Source organism: Gorilla gorilla, chromosome 19, assembly GCF_029281585.2.
Source record: "Gorilla gorilla gorilla isolate KB3781 chromosome 19, NHGRI_mGorGor1-v2.1_pri, whole genome shotgun sequence".
In the NCBI taxonomy this organism is placed as follows: domain Eukaryota; kingdom Metazoa; phylum Chordata; class Mammalia; order Primates; family Hominidae; genus Gorilla; species Gorilla gorilla.
Genome location: NC_073243.2, coordinates 40,676,075 through 40,691,901, shown reverse-complemented (window position 1 = coordinate 40,691,901; position 15,827 = coordinate 40,676,075). Strand labels below are relative to the sequence as shown.

At 40.2% G+C, this 15,827-nt stretch overlaps 2 protein-coding genes across 9 annotated transcripts in view; both read left to right on the top strand.

Moving 5' to 3' along the window:
• OCLN (occludin) overlaps positions 1–3,741 on the top strand; it is a 64,447-nt gene extending 60,706 nt beyond the window's left edge. For all 4 annotated transcript variants that reach the window (XM_031003321.3, XM_031003320.3, XM_031003322.3 and 1 more), the window contains one exon: positions 631–3,741. In XM_031003321.3, the coding sequence (XP_030859181.1) occupies positions 631–732 (102 nt within the window). In that variant the 3' untranslated portion in view covers positions 733–3,741. The remainder of the gene's footprint in view (positions 1–630) is intronic.
• The window catches only part of GTF2H2C (GTF2H2 family member C), a 38,697-nt gene continuing 23,679 nt past the window's right edge, over positions 810–15,827 (top strand). Inside the window, exons 1-8 of one of the 5 annotated variants that reach the window (XM_055367040.2) lie at positions 810–7,314; positions 9,750–9,847; positions 12,173–12,260; positions 13,202–13,279; positions 13,656–13,692; positions 14,034–14,120; positions 14,794–14,844; positions 15,215–15,269. In XM_055367040.2, the coding sequence (XP_055223015.1) occupies positions 12,205–12,260; positions 13,202–13,279; positions 13,656–13,692; positions 14,034–14,120; positions 14,794–14,844; positions 15,215–15,269 (364 nt within the window). In that variant the 5' untranslated portion in view covers positions 810–7,314; positions 9,750–9,847; positions 12,173–12,204. Of the gene's footprint in view, positions 7,476–9,749; positions 9,848–10,888; positions 10,990–12,172; positions 12,261–13,201; positions 13,280–13,655; positions 13,693–14,033; positions 14,121–14,793; positions 14,845–15,214; positions 15,270–15,827 lie in introns of those variants that run through there. The other 4 variants (XM_031003319.3, XM_055367041.2, XM_031003318.3 and 1 more) reach the window with 4 other exon arrangements.

The window sequence follows — 15,827 nt, the reverse complement described above, 5'->3', positions numbered from 1 at the left end:
CATTTAAAAAAAATTACATTAAAATTTTTGTAAATTACTTATCCAAGTGCTGTGGTTACGTGCCTGTAGTCCTAGCTACTAGGGAGACTGAGGCAAAAGAATCCCTTGAACCCAGCAGTTCAAAGCTGCAGGGAGCTATAATTGTACCACTTCACTCCAGCCTGGGCAATAGGATGAGACCCTTTCTAAAATAAGAAAAAAAAATTATAAATTACAGGCATCATGATTTGAAATAAGAGTTTAAAGGGTATACAGTAAAATTTCCCATCTCTCTTATCCCCTATTCAGCTTCCCTTTCCCCAGTCAAATGAGATCACCAGTCTCTTGTTTTACTTACAGTTTTAGATGACGTGTTAGCAAAAAGGCTGGTAAGTTTTCTTGGTCATTTTACAGATTTTTAGAAATGAGGGTATCCTTTGGAAAAACCCAGGTTAGAAGACAGAACTGAGCAAATAGAATCAGCTGCCTGTGTGGTTAGTGATACTGCCAGGCACCTTGAGTATTTTACTTCAGTTAACACTCCCAGCAATTCTCTTGACTAAATATTCCATTTTTGTGTTCAGTTCTGCCTTCCCAGCAGACCTGTTTTCATTTTGTTGAATTTATGTTATTCATTTTCTCCCTTTGTAGTCTGCAGATTACAAAAGTAAGAAGAATCATTGCAAGCAGTTAAAGAGCAAATTGTCACACATCAAGAAGATGGTTGGAGACTATGATAGACAGAAAACATAGAAGGCTGATGCCAAGTTGTTTAAGAAATTAAGTATCTGACATCTCTGCAATCTTCTCAGAAGGCAAATGACTTTGGACCATAACCCAGGAAGCCAAACCTCTGTGAGCATCACAAAGTTTTGGTTGCTTTAGTATCATCAGTATTGAAGCATTTTATAAATAGCTTTTGATAATCAACTGGGCTGAACACTCCAATTAAGGATTTTATGCTTTAAACATTGGTTCTTGTATTAAGAATGAAATACTGTTTGAGGTTTTTAAGCCTTAAAGGAAGGTTCTGGTGTGAACTAAACTTTCACACTCCAGACGATGTCTTAATACCTACATGTATTTGTTTGCATAGGTGATCTCATTTAATCCTCTCAACCACCTTTCAGATAACTGTTATTTATAATCACTTTTTTCCACATAAGGAAACTGGGTTCCTGCAATGAAGTCTCTGAAGTGAAACTGCTTGTTTCCTAGCACACACTTTTGGTTAAGTCTGTTTTATGACTTCATTAATAATAAATTCCCTGGCCTTTCATATTTTAGCTACTATATATGTGATGATCTACCAGCCTCCCTATTTTTTTTCTATTATATAAATGGTTAAAAGAGGTTTTTCTTAAATAATAAAGATCATGTAAAAGTAACAAATGTGTGAAATTTAAAGATTGTAAATATATATTTACTTTTTTAAGATCAAAGTTTAAACCCGGTGGTTAGAATTTTGTGTTTCTAAATACTTTTTATCTTTTTACATGCCTTTTTTTTAAAAACCAACTAGACCTTTTCATTATATCAGAATATCTGATTACATTTATAATTCAATTGTGACTTGAACTGTATCTTACAGGAATGTTCAATTTCTATACATATTTTATAAGGTATTAAACCTGGTGTTTTCTTTCAATAATAACCTGTTTGATGTCATTAGTGCTGTTAACATACAGCAATGGAAAACCACACTCAGGAGTTGTATCTGTTGTTGTTTATACTCTTTTGGGTGCTGTGCTGGTTAGTCGTTTCCCATTCCTTTGGCTATAAGAATGCTGATATGTCTGGGAATAGAATGCTATACCACGAAATACCAAATAATTTCAAATGGTGCCCTTAAATTGTATCACTTTTTTAAAAATTCAGATTCTTATTAGTAAAATTAGTTGATAGCACTGTGCTGACCAAGTTGATTGTGATCATCCCAGCTTAGACTTTTCTAAAAACTTTTTTTTAGAATAATCTATAAACTGAACTTTATTATGCATTTCAGGTATTTAGGTATATAATTTTTTTTTTTTTTGAGACAGAGTCTCACTCTCACCCAGGCTGGAATGCAGTGGCGCTATCTTGGCTCACTGCAACCTCCACCTCCCGGGTTCAAGCGATTCTCCTGCCTCAGCCTCTCGGGTAGCTGGGACTACAGGTGCCCATCACCATGCCCGGCTAATTTTTGTATTTTTAATAGAGACGGGGTTTTACCATATTGGCCAGGTTGGTCTTGAACTCCTGACCTTGTGGTCTGCCTGCCTCGACCTCCCAAAGTGCTGAGATTACAGGCGTGAGCCACCATGCCTGGCCTAAGTGCGTGTGTGTGTGTGTGTGTGTGTGTGTGTGTGTGTGTATTTTTTTTTTTTTTTTTTGAGATGGAGTTTTGCTCTTGTTGAACAGGCTGGAGTGCAATGTCGCGATCTCAGCTCACCACAACTTCCGCCTCCCAGGTTCAAACAATTCTCCTGCCTTGGCCTCCTGAGTAGCTGGGATTACAGGCATGCGCCACCACGCCTGGCTAATTTTTTTTTGTATTTTTAGTAGAGATGGGGTTTCTCCATGTTGGTCAGGCTGGTCTCGAACTCCTGACCTCAGGTGATCCATCCACCTCGGCCTCCCAAAGTGCTGGGATTAGAGGCGTGAGCCACTGCGCCCGGCCTATAATTTTTGATAGATGATTTTGAATTATTTTCCGGAGATAAAATTTTAAATGTTTCCATTATATCACTGATTTATTTCTGCAAATTGAATAAATTCTTAATTTTCTGCATGCACGTAATACAAAAGGTATTTTCATAGCTTTTGGATTTATACCAAATGAAAAGGACTCTCTTGATGAGCACCTTTAACTGATTTTTCTGTGTTAAATTTTTAACAATTTGTTCTTGGAAGTCAGTTCATGAAGGCAAGTTTGTCAGTATTTTCACCAAACTATTCGGCTGAATCCAGAAAGTGAAACAGCAAGAATTTGCATTGTAAAATTGTGTTATAAAATTGGACTTTGAAATTTCAAAAATAAGAAAAATTTTCATGTGTATTTATACTAAATACCATTTTAGGAAACTAGGATCAGGGTGTTTCTGTTGGCGTTGGCATTAACTAGCTGGATGTAAATTTGAAAAGCCACTCAAGCAGTTTCCTAGTCTAGAAAGTCAGAGGTTTAGATTAGATTTCCGACATCCCTTCCATTTCTGACCTGTAGTTCTTGTCTGGAATTCTGCTTTGTTATAAACTATTGTTCTAAGGAGTTTGTTGTGATAGCACATAGTTCATTTTGTAAAGATTCCCTGCGTATAAAGTGATGCCCTACATATGTGATTTTGTATTAAAAGTATATAGGATCATTATTTTATTTTGAAAAATTTAAATACAGAAAAGTATAAAATATAAGTACCATCCGCCCAGAAATAACATGTGTTAATGTTTTGTCATATGTGCTTTATATTTTTTGAAATAAAGTGAAGTCAACTAGTATTTATAGTAAATAAGTTACATACACATAAGTACATATATGATATTTAATCCTCACAACGATCTTTTGACATGTGACCATTTCTTATTCTTCTTTTATAGACAAGGAACTAATGATATGATAGATTAACTGGCTGTTGTCACACTAGCAAGTGGCAAAACAAGGGATTAGGATCTTGGTCTCTTCAACTGTTAGATTCTATACTTCCATCCTGTGTTGACTTTGTTAATGGATTGGATAATGTGAGATCACTCTGATGTAAATAAAGTATCCTATATTAACTTCAAGTGCATTTTAAGTACTTGTAACATAAATGTTTCCTGTGAAATATCTGTAAAGACCTGAATGGGTACATGTGTGTAAAGAAGAATCAGGGCAGAAAAGTGCTTTTATCATGGCTCCGGGGACCTTAGCTTCAGTTGGTGTTATGAGAATTCCTCACACAAGGACATTCTCCTTGCTTCAGCATCAGGATGGAAGTGTTTCTCATCTGGACTTTTTCAAAGACTCAGCTGGAGGAATCAGAATTCATAATTTCCTGGCAGCTCATGATTCTGCTACACTACACCATGCCATCTCTTGTGTGAAAGGACAGATTTGATGGAGGACTATGTCATCCCTCATGCGTTTCTTATTGTCTACATTTATTCTAATGGGAAGAAGTGAGCAAAAACACCTCAATAATTTGGGTAGTTTTTAGAAAACCTTGTGTTAGTAAATTAGAATAGTGCCACTTTGGCATTATGAGAAAGAAGCATGGATACATAACTAGGGTTTTGTGTATGACTACAACGAAATGCAGAATGGTGTCTCCAAAAGGTTTCCAGTTGCTGCCACAAGACCTGCTTGGTATTGCCTACATGTGTTGTCCTATTTTTGCTTTGCCCTTCTGCAGTTACTTGCTGTGGGACCTTGGAGAAATTAACTTAGCCTCTCTGTACTTCAGTTTTTTTGTATTTGTAAAATATATTTGTAATAATCTCATAGTTAAGAAGGTAGTTAATGTGTGACTCCGTCCTTGTCTAAAAGTAAATATGCCTAGCTACCCCCATCTTCCAAAGCCAGAAGGTGAAACTTTAACAAGTTTTCTAAAATTGTGTTTTTTAAAAGTGCATGTGTCATCCAATCCCATATGATTGATCTGTGCTGGGTGCAGCCTTAGAATGTAAATTCTTTTGAATTCTAGGCAGAGAATGCAGGATTGGCATTCTAAATATTTGTACATGATAAACAAATGCTTCTTTAGGTTAGAGCAAATAGTTTACTTATCAAGATCACGATTGTTAGATACTGTTGTCAATTACAGAGGTTTTAGATGAGGCTTTCTGGAATGATTTAGTTTCCCTGTAAGGGAGCCTGTCTATTCGAATAGACAGGTTCACTTCTCCCAGTCTTTCAAGTTGCATGCTTTTTATATCTGATTCCACTGGCTGAGCTGATTGTGAATGTCCTAACCCTGTTGATTGTGTCTGGCCACTCATGGGCAAAGAACAGATTATTCCATTCTTTATAGTTGTCTTTTAGTTTTACAAGTTGAAAAAACATCTGAGTAGGTTAGATAATTTATTCTACCACTTTGTACATGATTAGAATATGTCAGTCATAATCATGCCAAGAGATTATGGATTTATGCATATTTTGTTTTGCTGTAGTACCATTCCTAGTTGAATCTTAACATCCATGTCTAAAATCTATCCAGAGCAAATATTACAGTTGGGAAAACTGTTTCAGTCTCCTCTCTTCGCCAATATGCTTTATATTTATTGGGGAGTCCTCTATCTTTTTCCTGGTTTTCCTTAAAGCCTTCCCAGGCTGATGGATAACAAACATATGCAAGAAACTTGGGGCTTGGGATTCCTCTAGGCTGTTTGTCCTAGAGGAATGCATCCCATCTTGCAAATAGGATGGTCAATTAAGATGGAAGGAAGCAAAAGTGTGGATAGGAAGGAAGGGCACAAAAGGAAAAGTGTGGAATTTGTGTGTGAATCCTCTAATGAGGTCAAAGGTGGGAGGGAGGCAAGCATGGAAGCTTCCTGGCACTGCGATACTAATTTCCCCTCCTCTCCCTTTTAAAATCCTGTCTTCTGGGAGGAAATGAGACTGATTATGGAGTTCCCACTAAGCCCTGCAGGGTTGGTGGAGACAAACCCATTTTACACATTAGTTCATAGATTTGGGTTGTGACTTGCTTGAGGTCACCCAGCCAGTGTGTCAGAGCCTGATTTTAAATCCAGGGCTGTTCTTTCCACTGCTATGCAAGATACCTTCTGTTTATATTTTTGAGGGAGACAACAGAGATGGGAAAAATTTTTAACAATAAAATAAAGGCAATGGAGGGGATGAGTATGCTGATGGGGAAGGAAAGAGGCCCCAGCTTCTGCAGTTCCTTTGTGTTATTCCTAATCCTTTTCTCATCTGGGGGTGCACTGCCTCTCCTTTTCTCAAGTACGGGAAATGCCAATAATTCCACTTGTGTTAATTGGCAGTCAGACAACTTGTCCAAAACTGAATTGATCTTACCCACCCCGCCAACATTTCAATAATTGCAACCCCAACCTTTCAGTTGCTCAGCTAAAGACTATGGAGGTATCCTTGATTCTTTTCTCATAACACACATCCAGTGTATTGGTAAGACTTAGAATTCAGTCACTTCTCACCAGCTGCTGGTCCAAGCCATCACAATTTCCCCAAAGTTCTTAACAGTGCTCACAGCCTCTCCTCCCCACCTTACCCTTCTGATTGCAGCTGCCACCACTTATCCCCTGCTCACTCCTGCAGTCGTCAAAGACCCCAATGCACTTCTACCTCAGGGCCTTTGCACTTGCAGCTCTCTTTGTCTGAAGAGCTTTTCCCCTAGGTATCAGCAGGGTTAACACCCTTCCTCATTCAGGTCATGGCTTAACTGTCTTCCCAGCGAGGACTCCTCTGGCCACCCTATTTTATTTTTTGAGATGGAGTCTCTGTCACCCAGGCTGGAGTGCAAGGTTGGCTCACTGCAACCTGTGCCTCCTGGATTCAAGCGATTCTCCTGCCTCAGCCTCCCGAGTAGCTGGGATTACAGGCGCCTGCCAGCACGCCCGGCTAATGTTTTTGTATTTTTAGTAGAGACGGAATTCACTGTGTTGGCCAGGCTGGTCTCGAACTCCTGTCCTCCGATGATCCACCCCCGCTCGGCCTCCCAAATCACCATGCCTGGGATTACAGGCGTGAACCATCGCACCCGGCCTGGCCACCCTATTTTAAACTGCAAACTTTTCCCCTTCAATGCTTAGTTTTTCTCCACAGCATTATCACCATTTCATATTGTATATGTTTTTCTTCATACTGACTCCCCTTGGAGAAGGAAAACTCCACGAGAGCAAGGATTTTTGTCAGTTTTTCATTGCTATTTCTTCAGTGCTTAGACATGCATCAGGCTCAAAGCAGATGCTCAATGTTTGCTGAATGAACAGCAAGAGCAACGGAGGAGTCCTGAAATACACAGCAAGAAGCAAGGATAACTCTGGCTTTACTTCTGTGGCCAGGGTCCTTCATCCCAACCTTTTAGAAGTAGAAAAACAAGATCGGGCTCCTCAGAACGCAGGTCGATGGCTGCAGAGCCTTCGACCTTCCGAGAGCGAATGGCGATCACTCTTTCCGGTTGTCTGCGAATTCCAGCTGGAACACCGTCCCTTTCCGCGCCCCAACTCAGCGGAGGGCATGCCCTGCACCCGAGCGCCCCGCTCCGGCAACTGCACTCTGCAGCATCCGGAACGTTTCGGCGTGGCCGCAGGGCGCGGCGGAATGACTTCCGGGGCGCCCCTAAAGCGGCGGAGAGGAGTGTTGGGCGGAGTTTCCGGCTGAGAGTCCTAGCGGGGCCGGTGAGTCTGCGTGTGGAAGTCTGTGAGGCGCAGAGGTGGGGCAGGCCGTCTGGCTAGCTAGGCGGCTGGGAGCATTTTCGTGGCGGGGAACGGAGGTTGAATTGCCCTGCCTGGGATCATAGGGAAGGAGGATGTGAAGGAGCTTGTGAAGGCAGAGGAAGGTAACTTTCGTCTGGGGAGCCGCAGAGTAGGGAGGGAAGCTGCAGGCCGTCTCTCCCTAAGTAAAAGCGCGACTTTTAGAAATGGTGGTTCAGGGTTCGAGTTTGTGACCCGCTTGAGAAAGTGACCAACCTCTGAGCCTGAATCCCATACCTGAAAAACAAGGACAGTAATCACCCTTGCCAGTTTCACATAGCTTGGTAAGGTGTGAAGAAAAGCTTCTTAAATTGGGATGTTTGGTGCTCTCATTTGTTGGCAGATAGCATTCCGAGCTCATGTAACGGGAATCACACCAGTAGGCTTATGCTGAGGAACGTGGATTGTTTGGGGTTGGATTCCAGGAAACAGATCACTTAAAATTTTTTTTTTTTTTCTTCGAGACGGAGTCTCGCCCTGTCGCCAGGCTGGAGTGCAGCGGCGCGATCTCGGCTCACTGCAACCTCCACCTTCCGGGTTCAAGCGATTCTCCTTCCTCAGCCTCCCGAGTAGCTGGAACTACAGGCGCGCGCCACCACGCCCAGCTAATTTTTGTATTTTCAGTAGAGACGGGGTTTCACCATGTTGGCCAGGATGGTCTTGATTTCTTGACCTCGTGATCCTCCCGCCTCGGCCTCCCACAGTGCTGGGATTACAGGTGTGAGCCACCCACCTGGCCTCGCTGATATTTTTAAGAAGAAAATGGACTGTTGGGAAGTGACAGGCCGTTGGAGATCTTTACAAAGTCCATCTTCAGGATGCATGAATCCTTTAAACAGCATGCATGTTTACAATCAGACTTCCCATTGAACGTCTGCAGTTTTAGGGACCTTAATACCTCCTGTCCAGTCGGATTTCCCATTGCAGGCAGCTCTAATTAAGAAGTCCTTTTAGCCGGGCGTGGTGACTCATGCCTGTAATCCCAACACTTTGGAGGACTGAGGTGGGCGGACCAGTTGTGGTCAGGAATTCGAGACCAGGCCTGGCCAACAGGCTGGTGAAACCCCGTCTCTACTAAAAATAAAGTTAGCTGTGGTGGCGTGTGCCTTAATCTCAGCTATTCGGGAGACCGACAGTAGAATCGCTCGAACCCTGGAGGCGGAGGTTGCAGTGAGCTGAGATTGCGTCACTGCACTCCAAGCTTGGGCGACAGAGCAAGACTCTTGTCTCAAAAAAAAAAGAAAAAAAAGAATTCCTTTGATATGGTCAGCCAAAAGTCTCTCAGTTGCTATTTATTTTTATATTTATAATATTTATTATATATTTATAATTATTTTATTTATTTTAAGATAGGGTCTCACTCTGTCACCCAGTCTGGAGTGCAGTAGTGAACATGACTCACTGTAGCCTCGACTCTCCTGGGCTCAAGCCATCCTCCCACTTTTGCTTCCCAAGTAGCTGGGACTCAAGTACTCGCCACCTCGCCCAGCTAATTTTTTGATGTTTTGTAGAGACAAGGTTATTGCCCAGGCTGATCTGAGCGCCTGAACTCAAGCGATCCTTCTGCCTTGGCCTCCCAAAGTGCTGGGATTACAGGTTTGAGCCACTGTGCCCTGCCAAGAATTTGAGTTTAAAAACGTTGAGAATGTTATGCGAGTTTTTCATTTTTGAAGTTCACAATACGTAACAGAAAACAGGGAGGAGCAAAATGTTCAGTTGAGGCTGGGTGCAGTGACTCACGCATGTAATCCCAGCACTTTGGGAGGCCGAGGTGAGTGGGTCACCTGAGGTCAGGAGTTCGAGACCAGCCTGGCCACCATGGCGAAACCCCATTTCTACTGAAAACACAAAAATTAGCCAGGTGTGGTGGCGGGCTCTTGTAATCCCAGCTACTCGGGAGGCTGAGGCAGGAGGATCACTTGAACTCGGAGGCGGAGGTTGCAGTGAGCCGAGATCGCGCCATTGCACTCCAGCCTGGGTGGTGAGTGAAACTCCGTCTTAAAACAAAAAAAGAAACAAAAATATTCTGTTTACAGGCAGATCACTTGAGGTCAGGAGTTTGAGATCAGCCTGGCAAGTCAGGCGAAACCCTGGCTCTACAAAAATACAAAACATGGCAAAACCCTGACTGTACTAAAAATACAAAAATTAGCTGGGCATGGTGGCACGCGCCTGCAATCCCAGCTCCTTGGGAGGCCGAGACAGGAGAGTCACTTGAACCCGGGAGGTGGAGGTTGCAGTGAGCCACGAGGTGGTGGAGTTGGGAGGGAGATTGCACTGGGGAGGTTGGAGGTGTGATGAGGACATTTATTTATGAATGAATGAATGAATGAATGACAGAGTCTCGCTCTCTCATCCAGGCTGGAGTGCAGTGGCACGACCTTGGATCGCTGCAGTGTCTACCTCCCAGGTTCAAGCAATTCTCCTGCCTCAGCCTCCCGAGTAGCTGGGATTACAGGTGTGCACCACCAGGCCCTGCTAATTTTTGTATTTCTAGTGGAGACGGCATTTCACTATGTTGGCCAGCCTGGTCTTGAACTCCTGACCTGAAATGATCTGCTGGCCTCGGCCTCCCAAAGTGCTGGGATTACAGGATGAGCCACCGTGCCCGTTTCTCTCTCTCTCTTTCTTTCCTTTCTTTTCTTTCTTTTTTGAGGCAGGGTCTCATTCTGTTGCCCAGGCTGGAGTGCAGTGACCTGATCTTGGCTCACTGCAGCCTCCGTGCCTCCTGGGTTCAAGCAATCCTCCTGTCTCAGCCTCCCCAGTAGCTGGGATTACAGGGGCCCCCTCCCACCAGCCTCCTAGCTAATTTTCAAACTCCTGACCTCAAGTGATCACCTGCCTTAGTCTCCCAAAGTGCTAGAATTACAGATGTGAGCCATCATACCCGGCCTGGTTTTTTTTTTTTTTTTTTTGAGATGGAGTCTTGCTCTGTCACCCAGGCTGGAGTGAAGTGGCGTGACCTTGGCTCATTGCAACTTCTGCCCTCCAGGTTCAAGGAATTCTCCTGCCTCAGCCTCCCTAGTAGCTGGGATTACAGGCACCTGCCACCATGCCCAACTAATTTATGTATTTTTAGTAGAGATGGGTGTTGCCATGTTGGCTTGATTGGTCTCGAACTCCTGACCTCAGGTGATCCACACCTTGTCCTCTCAAAGTGCGGGGATTACAGGGATGGAGCCACCGCACCTGGCCCTGGCCTGTGTTTGTTTGTTTTGTTTTGTTTTCAACTTTTATTTTCACGGAGTACGTATGCATGTTGGTTACATGGATAAATTGCTTGTTGTTGAGGTTTGGTATACAAATGATCCCGTCACCCTGGTAGTAAACATAGTATCTGATAGGCAGTTTTTCAACCCTCACTCTCTCCCATCCTTCCCCGTCTAATAGTCTCCAATGTCTGTTGTTCTCATCGTTATGTCCACGTGTACTCAGTGTTTAGTTTCCAGTCGTAAAGGAGAACATGCCATATTTGGTTTTCTGTTGCTGTTTTTTTTTAGGCCGGAGTGCAGTGGCACGATCTCGGCTCACTGCAACCTCTCTGCCTTCCGGGTTCAAGCGATTCTCCTGCCTCAGCCTCCTGAGTAGATGGGATTACAGGTGCTCGCCACCACATCTGGCTAATTTTTTTCTATTTTTAGTAGAGACGGTGTTTCACCATGTTGGCCAGGCTGGTTTCAAACTCCTAACCTCAGGTGATCCACTTGCCTTGGCCTCCCAAGTGCTAGGATTACAGGCGTGAGCCATTGCGTTGGGCCTCTGTTCGTGTTAATTCGATGAGGATAATGGCCTCCAGCTGTATCCATGTTGCTGCAAAAGACAGGATTTCATTGTGGTTTTTTTTTCGTTGTTTTTTTGGCTGCTAGTATTCCATAATATATTATGTACCACATTTTCTTTATCCAGTCCACCATTTATGAGCATCTGAGTTGATTTGATGTCTTTGCTATTTTGGATAGTGCTGTGATTAACATGAGTGCTCTTGTACTTTTGGTAGAATGGTTTTATTTTCCTTTGGGTTTATACCCAGTATTGGGATTGTTGGATCGACATACATGTGTCCAATAAATAAATGAAAAAATGTTCAGCATCACTGATGATTAGAGAAATGCAAACCAAAACCACAATGTAAATCAAAACCACAAACCCATCTCACCACCAGTTAGAATGGATATTATTAAAAAGTCAAAAAATAACAGATGTTGGCAAGGTTGTGAAGAAAAGGGAATGCTTATCCACTGTTGGTAGGAATGTAAATTAGTTCAGCCACTATGGAAAGCAGTTTGGAGATGTCTCAAAGAACTATGTTTAATTTGTGTCCTTTTTTTTGAATTATGAGCTATAGCATTTACCCATTTATAAATAATAAATGTGATTTAAAAGCTTTTGATTATGAGAAAATTGAGACATACACAGAGAGATAGTACAATGAATCACATGTCACTCAGCTATAATAGTTCAACTACACCCATACTGACTCCTCACAAGTCTACAGTTTGTCATGTGACACATCTATAAAGCATTTTTGTTCTTTTACAAATTGTAAAAAGACACTTATTTTTACTGGTACCAAGTTTGTGTATAAATGTTCATATTATTTCTTGGAAATGAGAAATGGAGTTCTATGAAGATTTTTAAGACGATTATTGAGTAAAATAACAAAGAATAAGATAACCTGGCATTCCATTTTTTTACTTTATATATGTGTCTAATTTTCAAATTTAATTGGATGAATTTTGTAACAAACATCTTTAGATAACTGACATTCTAATGGTTTTTATAGATTATTGAATAATAAAATACAGTTTTGAAAAAATGGATGAAGAACCTGAAAGAACTAAGCGATGGGAAGGAGGCTATGAAAGAACATGGTAAGGAGAGCTTTATTGCCCTGTCTTTTCTTTTAGACAATGTCTTTTTTTTTCTTTACAACCTTATTGAAGTATATTTTACATATGTTAAAATTCACCCATTTCCAATGTACAATTCAGTGATGTTTTATTAATAATTTACTGAGCTGTGCAGCCATTATCATAAACCAGTTTTAGAATATTGTAACCACTCCAGTAAGATCCTTCACATTGATTTATAATTAATTTAAATCTTAATTTAATTCCACCTGTGGGCAATCATTAGTCTACTTTTTGTCTCCAAATTTTAACCTTTTCTGGACATTTCACAAAAATGTGATCATATACAATAATGTGCCACATAATGATGTTTTGGTCAAAGACAGACTGCATATATGACAATGGTCCCATAATATTATAATACTGTATTTTTACTGTACCTTTTCTGTGTATGTTTAGATATACAAATACTGACCATTGTGTTACAGTTGTCTAAGATATTCAGTATAGTAACGTGCTGTACAGGTTTGTAACCTAGGCGTGGGGTAGGCTATACCATCTAGGTTTGTGTAAGTATACCCTGTGATATTCACACAATAATGAAATTGCCTAACAATGCATTTCTCAGAATGTATCCCTGTCAGTAAGTGATGCATGACTATAATAGTTGGTCTGTTATGGCTGGCTTTCACTTATTTTTAAGACTCATCCATGTTGCAGTGTGTATTAATACTTCATTCCTTTTTTATTGCTGAATAGTATTCCCATCTATGGTTATGCCACATTATTGTTTATCCATTCACTAGTCTGTGGATATTTAGGTTCTTTACAGTTTTTGACTGTTACGAAAATGCAGCCATGAACACTTACATGCAAATCTTTGTGTGGACATATATTTTCATTTCATTTGGGCTAGTAATCATTTTAGCTTGTCTTTTCAAACAAATAATTATGACTTATAGGGAGATTCTTAAAGAAGATGAATCTGGATCACTTAAAGCTACAATAGAAGACATTCTATTCAAGGCAAAGAGAAAAAGGTATGTAACCTTCCTATGTATCTTAAAAAGGTAAAATATATTCATTTTAAGCCTTTCTATCTATAAATACTCCTCAGTACTTCATTTTAGCTGTGTTTCAGGGAAACTGACCTATTGCCTTCTGACTGGGGAAAGAACTAGCCACGTACCCTTGCCCCAGCAGGAAATGGTCTTTAGAGACTATCTACAATACCTATAATTATGTGTATTGTATTCCATAAGTTAATTATTTACTCCACTAAAAATGCACGTTATGACATTCTTAATCAGAATCAGAAAAAAAGAAAAACAAAGGAGGTCAATTGGAAAGTTGTATTTTTTTTTGTGGGGGGTTAGTATATGGAATTCCATTAAAATGTTTGTATAATTTTAACAGAGTATTTGAGCACCATGGACAAGTTCGACTTGGAATGGTATGTCATTATTTTTTCTTTTACTAGTACAGAACTAGTTTAGGTTAGAGAAACATTCTGTCTTGCTAGAAAAAACAATAGCAAAACAACAAACTTTTTAAAAGAATACGTTAAAAATACGTGCATAGCATATGTAATTATTAAATGCCATTTTTACTAGTCAAAATGGCACTTGAGGCTGGGCACAGTGGCTCATGCCTGTAATCCCAGCACTTTGGGAGGCCAAGGCAGGAGGATTGCTTGAGCCCAGGAGTTTGAGACCAACCTGGGCAACAGAACGAGACCTAGTTTCTACAAAACAAAACAAGTACTTGAAATTGGCCATTTCTTTTTTCTGATAGATGCGCCACCTTTATGTGGTAGTAGATGGATCAAGAACAATGGAAGACCAAGATTTAAAGCCTAATAGACTGACGTGTACTTTAAAGGTAAAATTTAAGTTTATACTAAATCATTTAAATTTGTACCAAAATCACTTAAACTTTTACTAAAAAAGTGGGGAAGAACACTGGATTCTAAAGGATATTTTTAAAGAATGCAATATTTTTTATTTTTTGCCTTGTATTTTTAGTTAATGCTAATGATAGCTAAGTAGAAGTACTGCCAGGTCATTTAGGGAAATTTTAAACCAACATAGCTAATTATTTGTGTTTTTAATTTCTGTCCTCCCACCCCACATCAGGATCTTGATTTATCAGTTATCCCTTTTCTTTCTTGAATCTTCGTTCTCCTTTGCCTTACTTAAATCTGTCTCCTCAGATTACAAATATGTTCATATTCCTAATTTATCAAAACCTATTCTCAATTCTGCTCGTTCTCCCATCTCTCTTCATTGGATCTTTTCCTCATTGAAATTTTTTCTGACACATCCAAATGGTTCCATCTTTTAAAACCTAGCTCAAACCTATCTCATCACCCACCATTTCAAATTAACGTTTTTACTGTTTAATATTTTTATTACTTAACATTTTTTGAAAATCTGTAAGTTTAAAAGTCATGAGAAGTGACGCTTGATTAACAGGTTTCACAAACATCAGTTGGACATGTTCTTTATGATTGTTATTTTGCCTTTATCTAGTATGTCTTTTTTTGTTTAAACAGTTGTTGGAATACTTTGTAGAGGAATATTTTGATCAAAATCCTATTAGTCAGGTACGTATCTAAGTGATAGAATTCAGAATTAGATTCCTATTTTGCTTCCAAATGTAATTTATTTTTAAAAATTGGACATGTATTTTGTGAATTACCCAAATTGTTTAACCAGTTTCCGGTATACTTAATGAAAAGTGTAATAACTCTAAAAGTTAAACGTAATGTGAACTCATAGCTAAATTTATCTGCCAAAAACAGCATGAGAAAAAGTTTCTCACCTGTTGCTTCTTTCTTTTCTAATTACTAGTTTATTTTAGCTATATAAATTATTTTTTTCTGCCCCAATATCATCTACAGGAATAGTTATATATATTCCTAATGGGAGGAAATAACTTGTTATATTAATAATAATTTTTGTTTTTATTTCAAGATTGGAATAATTGTAACTAAGAGTAAAAGAGCTGAAAAATTGACTGAACTCTCAGGTATGCATAAAATTACCTTTACATGACTCAAGGACTTTGCTTTATTTACCCAACCTCGTAGCCCTGTTTATATGGCTGCTTAATAAGTAACGTGAAGGGTGGTTCCTCTGTCTTCTCTAGGTGAAACAATTTAATAACATCTCCCCCACCATTATATTCTTAGGATACAAGGTTAACTATTGTAAATTGAGTTCTGCATAGTGGTAAATAACTACATTGAATATAAATGTTTTTATTTAAAATCTATATGTGCTTATCCTGAAATTTTTTTTTTCTTTCCTTTTTTTTGGAGACGGAGTCTTGCTCTGTCGCCAGGCTAGAGTGCAGTGGCACGATTTCGGATCACTGCAAAGTCCGCCTCACAGGTTCAAGCGATTCCCTGCCTCAGCCTCCTGAGTAGCTGGAAGTACAGACGCCCACCACCACGTCCTGCTAATTTTTTGTATTTTAGTAGATATGGGGTTTCACCATGTTGGCCAGTATGGTCTCAATCTCTTGACCTTGTGATCAGCCCGCCTCAGCCTCTCAAAGTGCTGGGATTACAGGCTTGAGCCACCG